General features: G+C 40.1%; 1 protein-coding gene across 4 annotated transcripts in view; it reads left to right on the forward strand.

Annotated features, from left to right (window-relative positions):
- The window catches only part of LOC311009448 (serine/threonine-protein kinase/endoribonuclease IRE1-like), a 38,378-nt gene extending 31,834 nt beyond the window's left edge, over positions 1-6,544 (forward strand). For all 4 annotated transcript variants that reach the window (XM_084003628.1, XM_084003625.1, XM_084003627.1 and 1 more), the window contains 6 exons: positions 2,955-3,747; positions 3,863-4,032; positions 4,111-4,334; positions 5,123-5,252; positions 5,324-5,424; positions 5,798-6,544. In XM_084003628.1, coding sequence (XP_083859754.1) covers positions 2,973-3,747; positions 3,863-4,032; positions 4,111-4,334; positions 5,123-5,252; positions 5,324-5,424; positions 5,798-6,017 — 1,620 coding nt within the window. In that variant the 5' untranslated portion in view covers positions 2,955-2,972 and the 3' untranslated portion in view covers positions 6,018-6,544. The remainder of the gene's footprint in view (positions 1-2,954; positions 3,748-3,862; positions 4,033-4,110; positions 4,335-5,122; positions 5,253-5,323; positions 5,425-5,797) is intronic.
- The last annotated feature ends 6,572 nt before the right edge of the window (positions 6,545-13,116 follow it).

A 13,116-nucleotide genomic window follows, 5' to 3' on the forward strand; every position in this document is an offset into this window, starting at 1 on the left:
CATTATTACAGTGGCGGGCGTTACATGCGTGTTATAGTATTTCAAGTTATTTTGCGCATATATAATTATTTTCCCCTTTTACAGATTCAGTGTGATAGCTGTTGCAGGTGGTTCCACATACAGTGCCTAGAAATGGACACAGCAGAGCTGCAAATTAAGAAGAATGTGGACTGGAATTGCATGTTGTGTGAAAAGTAAACAATTTAGGATTGTGTAGGATTTTATGTTTAGTGTTTAGGGTTTGATGACTTTATCATCATTTTTTAGAAGATGTTATTAAACGTGTGAAATGTTGTCATGATTACTGCATCATTCTTGAAGTATAATGAAAATGCTTCACCCATAGCCATGACATATTGAGCAAAGTGTTTTTACAGGACATATTGAGCAAAGTGTTTTTACAGGACATATTGAGCAAAGTGTTTTTACAGTAGCTCAAATATGGTCAAAGATGCAATCTCCAGGTATAAATATGAGACATTTATACTTGAATTTCTCCACATTGGTGCAGTAAAAATTGTTCACATTAAACATGCTTGTAGTCAATTATGTGTAGAAGTCAAATATACCACCCATAGCCAGGAATTATTGAGCAATGTGTTTTTACAGTAGCTCAAATATGGGCAAATATGCAATCTCCAGGTATCAATATGGGATTTTGTTGTTGAATTTCTCCACATTGGTACAGTAAAAATGCTTCATATTAAACATACTTGTAGTCAATTATGTGTAGAAGTCAAATATACCACCCATAGCCAGGAATTATTGAGCAATGTGTTTTTACAGTAGCTCAAATATGGGCAAATATGCAATCTCCAGGTATCAATATGGGATTTTGTTGTTGAATTTCTCCACATTGGTACAGTAAAAATGCTTCATATTAAACATACTTGTAGTCCATTATGTGTAGAAGTCAAATATACCACCCATAGCCAGGAATTATTGAGCAAAGTGTTTTTACAGTAGCTCAAATGTGGTCAAATATGCAATCTCCAGGTATCAATATGGGACTTTTATACTTGAATTTCTCCACATTGATGCAGTAAAAATGCTTGATTTAAAGTATAGTTGTAGTCTAGTCTAATCTATTGCCTACAACAAATGCTATAAAACGTCATAAACGCACAGTATAGCCTTAGCCTACATTTTCAAAAACAAAAAACACAGCGCACTGCGCAGACCATATAAACCATCAGCATAAATTTATAACGAATCCATTAAAAGACCAAGAGAAATAATTAACTAAGTATTCAGGCATCATCATTAGGCATACGCTGCTCGGCGGCAGCTGATAATGTAACCATTGAACATTATATTAGTGCATCATAGACAGGGGGACGGAGAGTTTTTATTCATTTTTTTAATATTTATTTTTTGATCGCGAGTAGTATGACACATAAATACGCGTGCTTTCCTGCAGGAGGTGCTGCTCCAGTGAACAGTTCACTTTGAACATGTGTGGACTGAACTTTGAACTAGTTCATGAAAAGTGTGAACTTGCAGAACACTGCTTATGGTCGTAGGCGGTACACCCAATCCTTCATAGTCCTATGAAACGGTGTAGTAGCCGAATCATATATCAAAGGGCCACTGTTGCACCATGGGTTGTGGTGTAGGCCTACGCGGATGGGAAAAACAAAATGTCCAGTTTCAACAAAAAACGTGGTTTATTTCAGCAGAAAGCGAGCAAACAGAACAAAGACAATTTCTGTGCCTCTCCCGCTCCGGTAAAAAAACATTTGCCCACCCAGGTGCATGCTGGTCCCTTACCGACAGCCTACCTATATCATTTCAGGTGCCCCCCTAACGTGCCCAAATGAAACAAAACACAAATAGTAAACAAGAAACACCTAAACTAAATAAATAATAAACTAGAATACTAAAAGAAATCTAATCATAATGAAAACAAATAAATGGATTGAGAATAATCAAAACTAACTCACTAAACAGAATACTAAACTAACAATAAATAGCTCCAACACAAGAGATAACAGCTGCCACACCTTTGAATAATAATAATTATAATAATAGGCTAATAACAAAAAGAAGAAGTATCAGAAGAAAAAACTGTTGTATTGTCTCCCTCTTTAATATGTACCTGTTGAATTTGAGGTATATAACAGTACATTGCATTAAGCAGTTGTTGGTCTCATTAGTTTGTGATTCACACTCTTGTAAAAGAGATTTCTAATCTCAATGAGTCCATCCATCCATCCATTTTCTACCGCTTATCCTGTATTTAGGGTCGCGGGGGGGCTGGAGCCAATCCCAGCTGTCATTGGGCGAAGGCAGGGTACACCCTGGACAGGCCGCCAGTCTATCACAGGGCCCACATGTAGAGACAGACAACCATTCACTCTCACATTCACACCTACGGGCAATTTAGAGTCACCAATTAACCTATCCCCATCCTGCATGTCTTTGGACTGTGGGAGGAAGCCGGAGAACCCGGAGAGAACCCACGCTTACACGGGGAGAACATACAAACTCCACACAGAAGGAACCCGGGCCGACCCGGGAATCGAACCCAGGACCCTCTTGCTGTGAGGCGAGAGTGCTACCCACTACACCACCGTGCAGCCCCTCAATGAGTCTTTTACTGGTAAAATAAAGGTTAAATAAATAAAAATAAAACATGCATTAATGTTAATCTGTATTCAGGAAATGAAGTCTTTGGCTTGGTTGGGGCTATGTTTCGCACTATATTTCCCCGACTAAATGATTGTCCCAGTCCGGCCCTGACTCAGGACCTACGTTTTGTTTCACCATGTCAACAACTTTTAAGTAAGGAATTTTAAGTCAAGCTTTATATTTTTTTTCAATGTTTTAGTCGAGCGTCAAAAAGCACTGACATTTTCACTCGTTCTGCTACACAAACGTAAATGATGAATTTGTGAAAAGAAGCAAAGTGATGAACCTTAACCTTTAGCATCATCGTTTTGTCTTTTTCTCAGGAACTTTGAAGCGCAAAAATGGATGACACAGAGTTAGATATGACAGAACCCCAAATCCCAGTTGATAGTATCATGCCCTTGCAGAATCCTCAAACCCATCAGACCACGACCAGTTCTTTACGTCTTGTGCAACGTGCAGAAAAACACAGACGGAAACGCAATCCCTATCTGAGTATAGTCACACCTGAACTCAAGACATTGAGGAAGCGAAAGAGACATTTGGATGTTTCCTCTGGCGCTACTGATCGAACACCAGCGCTTATCATGGGGTCAACGTCAAATGTGAATCCATTCGGCAGGAATTTACCATCAGAATGGCTACCAATCAGCAAGAGGTGGAGAGGAACATTAGGGAAGCTTCTGAGTACTGATGAAAGAAAAAAAAAAAAAATTGGGAGCATGATTTTTGTGAATGATGCAGAATTCCGCATAGCGAAGGGAAGTGATGGTACGGAGGTCTTCTTGGGGCTGAGAGTTGATGGCACTGAAGTTGCTATTAAGAAAATGTCTAAATGCAACTATCAGGTCCTGAAGAATGAGAAAGGAATTCTACGACTTCCAAAGCTCGATCATCAATCTATTGTGAGATATGTTGATGCCGCGGAGGATGAGCACTTTGGATATCTTGGTCTTCAACTTTGTGAATACACCCTGGAGGAATACATCAAAGAAAAGGATGGTGGTCTGCCGACAAAGAAGCTTGTTTACCAACTTCTTGAGAGTTTAAAGGTGCTTCATTGTCAAAGTCCTGCAATTCTCCACCGAGATCTGAAACCACAGAATGTTTTGATTGGTAAGACAATTCCAAATGTACCCATGATGGAATTAAAGGGAATCCTAGAAAAGGGCTATATGAATACAGACAGAGTTTTGGAGTTTGTGTGATTTTTTTTTTTTTCGCCCTACAGATGTGAGAGGGAACGCAAGATTGGCTGATTTTGGCATAAGTAGGCAGTTACTCAAAGGCCAAACAACTCATCGCACAAGCTTTGGAGGAACAAAATGCTGGATGGCCAGGGAGACTTTAACCAGAGAAGGTGACACGGACATACCTTACAAGGCAAACACCGATATACAGGTCAGTCTTTCTGCTACACTATTGTTAATTGGTGAAAAATACTTGCTTAATTGCCCAAATGTTCTGTCATTTCTAAAGGTGGCAGGGATGCTGGTTTATTATATCCTCTCTGGAGGACACCATCCCTTTGGCGACAAATCCTTTGAATGTGAGTACAACATTTCACAAGGGAAGAACAAGTTGGACCATGTTCAAGACGTGGTGGCAAAGGATCTCATCGAGTGGATGATCAACAAAGAACCAAAGAACAGACCTACAGTGAAGCAATGCTTGAATCATCCCTTCTTCTGGACCCCCAACAAGTAAGAAAGAAATGCTGATTGATTAATAGATTGGTTTTAAAATATATATTTTCTATACGATGGCAGGTTTATTTATTTATTTATTCTACAACTTTGTTCCAGAGTGAAATATCACTTTGGTACAAATATCATGGTTCCCAGACAATCTGTCCAAATAACTGGTGATCTTTTAATCGAGCCCAGATATGGATGGACATTTGAAGTCCAGCGTGAAATGTCTTCATAGCTAATATGATTAGGATTCATCCTCTGGGCACCATGGATATCTGTGCCACATTTCATGGCTGGCCCTTTAATAGTTGTTAAGACATTTTATTAAAGCCAGAAATGTCAAACTGCAGGTGGCATAAGAGTTCAAGTCATGAGGACTACCAGAGTCGGAAGGATTCATCCCCTGGGGACCATGAATGTTGTCATTACAGACATGTCTGAACTAACCGTGACCCCTGTATTTGTCCATAGACAAGCCTCTTTTGCTGAGCCAGGATGTTTTATGGGAAATGGCATTTGTTAAAACAGTGATGGATCATTTGCATTCTTATCTACATGTACAGTATGAATCACAATGACTGGCCATGTTTCAAAAGACAATGGTTACCTTAATCATGGAACAGAACCTGGAAGAAACGCTTTCACTATGGCTATCTATGAATCAAGGATATAACTATTATATTCACATCATATATTCATATATTTAAATAAAGTGTAACACCATTTCATTTTATATTTTCATTTTGAGGTTCTGTTTATTTTGCAATTCATATATCCTGAAATATACTATTTTTCAGGAGAGCTGAATACGTCAGAAGGATTGGCAACAGGAAGGAGGTGAAAAACTATAATGGGGCTGATCAGGAACTGATTTGTTCACTGGAAAACTGTGCTGGGGATGGATTGTTCAAACAGTGGAAAAATAAGGTGAATCCAACATAACTGTATGTTGTATTCCTACTTTCCGATTCATGACTTTTTGTTTTTTGGTGTTGTAGTTTCCGCCAGAGTTTGTCCAAAAGATGGATCCCAAGAACAAAGCCTACCCTGACAACCCACTGGCATTACTGCGTTTCATACGAAACGCCCATGTGCACCCGTGAGTGAAATTATGTCTTATAATGTCACAAAATAAACGATTCTTCATAATCCGTCAACTCTGAAACAATAATAATACACTTTCATTTATTTTCTTATTTCCACTTCCATTTATTTTTGGGTTCTGTCAATTAATCTGTTTATTTAAAACAAATACAAACTTATGATTCTAAAGAATAATTAAAAACAATTAAAATATGACATTCCACTGCTTGTTGAAACTATGCACCATATATTCACTCTAAAATTTGTTTTCAATCAATCATCTTGAAAAAGTATTTTCTTGCAGTTCAATTTAGAAAGTAATATCATTCCCCACAATTTGCTTAAAAATATGACTAAATAGTTTATAAAACATTTCTCTTTTTTTGCAGTCCGAAAGATGTAACCAATCCTGATCCGGAGATGATATTTCCTGGCCTCTTTGGATGTGTTTACACGTTTGCAAAGACCCAAGGATGGAATTCAGAGACCCCCTTGAAGGAAATGTTTGAAGAAGAAGACATCGACAAAAGCTTTACAAGGGTGTCCTTCAGCCCTGAGGAGCCTCTGGGTGTCCCAGTCCCAGAGTCTGAACCCATGCACATGGAGTGAAGTTTATTTTAAAAAGCGATTTCCATAATGTCCAATATTCTTTTTCATTAATGACATTTTCAGTTGGTAAAAGGGGGAAAAACAGGGTTTAGAAATAATAAATAATAATAATCCTTCTTTGACATTTTTAGATGTGACTTCTACTGCATTTTTACTGCTATTGTATTTTTTTAAATAATAGTTTATTAATATTAAACTATATATTTTTCAACATTGATACATGTAATTTCTACATTTACATCATGAACTTTATCCTATGTTGATTTCTTTCTTTAACAGAGCTGGGACAAATAATAATGTTTTGTATCATTTATGTTTTTGAGCAACTGGATAGAACATACCTGTACCTGTATGGATGTAGGTATTACTTTGAATGATAATTAATGTTCTTTGATGATATTGAATGGAGACATACAAGCAAAAATACACATAAAACATGGACGTGCAATGCCACTACATGTTTGTCACACACACATCTGAACAGATCTTTACATTTTATCATGAATAAAACAAGTGTGTTAGCCAGAGCTTGAGCTTCTGTTCATTAATACATGATTGTAAAATGTGTTTTTTTTTTGGCATGTTATGGTTATGGCATAATATCAGTTGAGGATAATTTCCCCCATCTCCATGCACCCAACATTTGTATCATAATACACAGTTAGAATTGAGGCCCAATTCGCTAATGCTGAAGCTATAAGAGATAAATAGCATATTTTCAACGTAATTTATTTTGTAAATTTAATTTACAAAAATATACACCAGAACCTGAGAGAGAAAACATATTCATAATTTAGTTTTGTTCACATTTGACAGGCATGTGGCAGGTGTGGTTTCTCATCTTTATGCCACTTACCTCATGTCCTCATACCGTTTGGTAATGTACAGTTTGTTGCCTTATCAGCAATGGGGTTCTGTGTTCTGATGGTCCCACAGTGTCTCCCTCTGGCCGTGATAAAGTATCACACCCCTTTGCTTTTTTTCCATACAGGGAATGTCTTGAAAGCACAAACCTTTAAATATTGTGGCAGAGATCCCAGCCCTTCGAGTGGAGTTGTTATATGGAAAATGTTACTGTAGGTGCTATATATTATATTGCATACAGTAAAACATTAGAAGTGGTTTATTGTGTTTGGAGGTGAAATATTCAGGACTAGATATAGCTAATGCCTTTGTAGACAAACACATGAATGGAATAACCTTTTAGTCTGAAGCAACTATACGTGACAAAGCAGATAGAAGCCCTTTTTATCCATTTAGTGATGTCAGGGAAATTAAACCGACTCACAGGTTTGAAAACATAACTGACATATAGACTGGTGATAGACTGGCATCAGGTCACTGCTCGTGTGGTGACCGGTGGCGTATCGAGCAGCTGTTTTTTATTCGTTGTATGTGTTTTTATGCTGTTTCGGAGAATATTCCGGCGTACTGTCAGTGGCATCCTGTCCCAACTATCTCGGACAACTTGCGCCTGTTTGAAGTGACTGTGCAGAGTTTGCCGTGTGCTGTCTTGAGGCTGTTGATGCACGGACGCTAACAAGGCTAGTGCTAGTTAGCACTAGCTCCGACACACCGAATGATGGATTGCACCGGGATCCTGTGGATTATGGTGTTCCTGCTGTACCGGATGATCCACCTGTTCAGCCTATCAAGTGGATACAGCCTTCCAGATACCCAGCGGATTACATATGCCAGGGACCTGCTTCTGCAGCTACGGTTGAATTCCGACCAAGTTGTTTTCACTGAGAAACTACCGGAGGTGATCCAACGTAAACACTCGCCTGGACATTCAGATACGGCACATCATAAAAAAAAGGTAACACGGAGGGGGAAGAAAAAGGCAGGAGTCAGAGCTAGACTGAAGAGGGGGAAAGTGAAACACCGGACTCTGCCGTCAGTTATTCTAGCTAATGTACGCTCACTGCGTAACAAGACTGACGAACTGCAAGCCAACATTAATCACATGTATGAATATCGGACGGCATCAATCCTGGCATTTACCGAGACATGGTTAAATGAAAACGACAGTAACGATGCCCTGCACATAGATGGCTTTGGCTCTCCTATAAGGCTGGACAGAGACTCTGTACTGACTGGAAAGCATCACGGAGGGGGGGTCTGTATCTACGTCAACTCTCACTGGTGCTCATCTGTGGTGGTCAGAGAAGAATTGTGCAACACCGATATTGAACTGCTGGCTATCTCCCTTCGCCCATTCTACCTTCCACGGGAATTTCCACAAATCTTTATCATCCTGGTCTACATTCACCCCAAAGCGAAAGCTTCTGCTGCCACTGAACATGTCAAAAACATCATGAACAGGTTAGAATTAGTTTCTCCAGATGCTCCCAAATTTCTTATGGGTGATCTGAACCATTGTTCACTTGACAAAACACTTAAAGGGTTTGAACAGTATGTTGACTGTACCACACGATTTGGCAAGACTTTAGACAAATGCTATGGTTCTATTCCAGATGCATACAGAGCTGTCCCCCTCCCCCCCCTAGGCTCTGCCGACCATAATAGCATTTTGCTTGCTCCTGCTTACCTACCTGTAGTAAAGAGGTCAGACAAAATAACTAAGAACATCAAACAATGGACCCCAGACAGTATTGACAGACTACAAGGCTGTTTTGAAACAACTGACTGGAATTGTTTACTGTCCCCTAGTAACATCGATGAGCAGGTAGACACAGTGACTGCATATATCTCCTTTTGTGTGGACAGTATAATTCCTACCAAAACTGTTACAATATTCCCCAACAATAAACCCTGGGTCACAAAAGAATTAAAACAAGTACTCAATAAGAAAAAGAGGATTTTCTTCACTGGCTCGGAGGAGGAAAAGAAGGAGGTCAGTCGAGAGGTCAAGCGTGCCATTAAAAAGGCCAAGCTGGATTACAAAAACAAAGTGGAGGTCTCCTTTACCCAGGGGAATCTTCGCTCCGCCTGGCAGGGTCTGAAGAACATGGCAGCGGTGAACTGCATTACATCCAGTCACAAACCCATCCAGGTTGATGGCTGCAATTCAACATCTTTACCCAATGACCTCAACTCATTCTTCTCAAGATTCGAAATGGACAACAGCACAGAGCTTAAGACCATCATCTCCTCACTCCATCCTGGTGACACCACCATCACCTTCAGCAGGGAAGAGGTGGTGAGAGCCCTCAAGAGGACAAAACTCAACACTGCCACCGGACCTGACAACATCTGTGGGCGGACCCTGAAGCACTGTGCTGAGCAGCTGGGGGAGGTATTCCAGCAGCTGTTCCAGACCTCCATGAACTGCAGCACAGTGCCCCGGAAGTGGAAACATTCCACAGTTATCCCCATCCCCAAGAAGGGCCCCACTAAGGTATTAAATGATCTGAGGCCGGTGGCCCTTACCTCCCTGGTGATGAAGGCGATGGAGAGGATAATTAAAAACTTTATCACCAAGTCTGTTGAGCCTATGATGGATCCATTGCAGTTCGCGTACAGGGCCGGCAGGGGAGTGGATGATGCCAAGATATTTATCCTGGAGACCATCCACAAACACCTGGAGACCCCCAACACCATCGCCAGGCTCCTGTTCGCAGACTTCTCTTCTGCATTCAACACCATGCAGCCACACATCCTTAGCAGAGGCTGTCACTACCATCATCCAGGGGGAGCCTGTGGAGTTGGTGGAGGAATACAGGTACCTGGGCACAATATTCAATGGCCTTCTAAGGTTTTCCTCCAACACCGAGGAGATCATCAAGAAGTGCCACCAGAGACAATACCTGCTCAGGAAGCTGAGATCGTTTGATGTGAACAAAGATATTCTCCTGACCTTCTACCACTCCTTCATTGAGAGCGTACTTACATTCTCATTCATCTCATGGTTTCACTCCATCAGCCTGCAAGACCGGACACGCTTACTCAGCATCACCAAAGTCTGCTCTAAAATCATTGGACACCCTGTTAGAGCTTTGTCTGCCTTTTGTGACCAGCAAACACTCCGCACCGCTCACAGGATCCTACACGATTCCTCACACATATTACATCCTGTGTTCGAGTGGCTCCCATCGGGACGCAGACTGCGTTGTCCGCGCTGCAGGACACAAAGGAGGAGGGCCACCTTTGTTCCTACAGCAGTCCAACTTATGAACAATGACCCCTCCCTGTCTCAACAACTTTGCCCAGCCCCCGTCAGACTGAATGCACATAGCACTTTAACGTGATGCACAGAGCACTCTGAAATTGACAGCTGCTAGAATTTTTTAACTGAAGCACTTTGTGAATGTTTTTATGTTGTCTGATGTCCTGTTTGTCCTAATGCTGCTCTTTATGCCTTTTTAAATTGCCCCTTGGGGACAAATAAAGTGTTTGATTGATTGATTGATTGATTGATTGATTGATTGATAACCACAGTTATTGGAGTACTGACGTAATTGAACTTTTAGTTTTTGACTCTACCAGAAAATAGGTCAGTGGATTCAGATGAATAAATAGGATGAAAGTACATCATTTGTTTGTCCAATAATGAAGAAAACTAAACATTTTTGTAAATATGTTCACTTCAAGCTGTCATTCTGTTCTTACTAATACTGAATGTTGACCTACAAGCTACAAAATGTACATAAAACATGGACTGCAATGCCACTACCTGTTTGTCACACAGAAACCTGAACGGATCTTTGCACTTACTTTAAAAGAAAAATAATTTAAAAAAAAACAGCTTGCAAGAGCATGACATTAAAAAAGAAAAAAAGGGTGTTTGCCAAATTCTTTTAGATGAACCTAACAAACTCAGAAGTCTAATACTTCTGGCGATGAAGTGAACGGTACTGCAAATAATACAAAATGACAATAATTAAAAAAATATGCAAGCTTTACAACATGCTGTTTTTTGGTATGATTTTGTTTTGAACATATTGAATGTTACTCTCAAATTATATTGTCAATCTAATCATTTGAGTATTCAAATAAATGTGTGAAAGTATGATTGTAACAAGTGTTTTATGATTCATTGGTCATGAGGATATTATGTGAAAAGGCTGTTTCTGCCTTGGCGAAGACCATTGGGATCTTAAAGTTGCAACAATCAATATATTTATGTATGAATTGCTAATTGGAAAGAGGTCAATCATAATGACGAACAACTACAGTGCTTCTCGGTTCGATGGAGCGTTTTTGCATGTATTTACATTTAAATAAATCGTGCAAATAAATTATGATAAAATAGCTTATTGTGCTTTCTATAATAACAAAACAAATGCAACTGCAGTCTTTCCTTTTCCATAGACTGCTTAAGCCTTTCCCTTTTCGATACCCAATTTATCCCTCTCCATTTGCAACAACAACAGCTCTTTTTGCTGCTCAAAAGATTAATGCTACAGTGAGAGAGACTACAGACTCATCTACACAGTCAATTGAACTCTGCACTGCATCTGCCAAAACACCACTGTCTATTAAAGCAGTCCTCAATGACCCCCGAATTTCTTCCTTCAACCGATTGTTTCCAACATCAACTTCATAATATTCAACAAGCTTCAAAAGTTGTTCCTTCGTACAACTATTCAACAGTTCCTCAGAAGGAGACTGAACAAAACTAGCAACAGTAGCCATAACTGAACAGTACAGATAACTGAAGTGCACTTTGAATCAAAACCCTCCCACTAACTACCTATCCAGAATGAACACGAATGAAGCGAATAGTCCAAAATGATCAAGCGGCGCGATACACGCGTCTCACGCGATTGTATTCGCGTCTATCGCGTCCGGTGTGAACGCCGCATAAGCGTGGCCGTGTGTGCTGGCCGGTGCTGTTGTGAGCTTCAAGCCCTTTTCACACAGCATTGAGGGCATGAGGACCCACTTTTCGGCCGGGCTCGATTGCCTATTTACGGGCAGGATTCCGGGCGGCGCGTGTTTACCTTCCGCCGGAGGGTCCGCATGTGTGGATCCGCTGAGCCGTGTGCTGCCCGGTGTTGCTGTGAGCTCCAAGCGGTTTTCACGCAGCTCTGAGGGCATGAGGCCCGACTTCCCAGGTACTAGATAGGTGAACATAACTCTGCACATAATTGGTTGCATACTGAAATGTGCCCAATATTTCATTTAATTCTGATGTTATTCTTATCTTGTTTAGCTATTGTTAAACTAAAACGGGCCCAAGTTTACATAAAACAAGTTGCTACTGACTTTTCAGTATCAGAAAGCACTGTCCTGGTTTACATAAGACATGTTATTAATGTTCATGCACTTTAATGTGTCCAGCTGGACAGTGTTTATTCATTTGTACATTGTACGAAGTTTTGGAATTTATTTTTTATGCATATTTTTCTTTTTCAGTCACATATCGTGATATATCGTTGATGAAATTTCTTACAATATATCGAATATCGCAGATATCGTGATATTATCGTTATCGGGGGCCAAATATCGTCACAGTATCGAATCGTGAGTTACCCGTATCGTCCCACCCCTACTAACCACGTTGCCACAACATTACCAAGTTTTTACGAACGAACCCCCAAAGGAGGAACGTTCCTTTATCCTACCAGGGAAAGTTCAAATTCTAACATGTGCACTCCAAACCATCAATACTGTCCCTTTGGCAATTTCAAAAACTATCTCCAGCCCTTTACAAGATAGCACTAAAGCTCTAACCTTAGCCAAATGCACAACTAACAAAGCAAAAAGATGCATTAACCTCAACCACAGCAACTAAACCTACTTAACCATAAACAAACAGATCTTAACCACAACCAATAAACTATGCGGCCTCCCACACCTAGTACCTACTAGCTATAATATCCAGACTACTAGCTCAGATCATACATAGCTAAACAAAAACAAGTTTACTCTCTATCCTAAAGGAAAGCCCCAAACCTTTAATAGTACATACTAATCTAAGATGGAAGCAACAAATAGTACTAGTTCAAACCCAATAGCTGATACAAAAGCTTCTACTCAGTATTAGAAACCTACCAAACAAAGCCTTCGGACGAGCCCCCATTTTGTCACAACCTGGCTCAAAGTCAGTGACAAAAAGGGAGACCACACAGTCTAGAAGGAGTTAAACATATTTTAATTAAATAAAGTAAACAGAATAAGACAACATAATATG

This window comes from Eutrigla gurnardus (assembly GCF_963514095.1).
Source record: "Eutrigla gurnardus genome assembly, chromosome: 23".
Taxonomy (NCBI): Eukaryota; Metazoa; Chordata; class Actinopteri; order Perciformes; family Triglidae; genus Eutrigla; species Eutrigla gurnardus.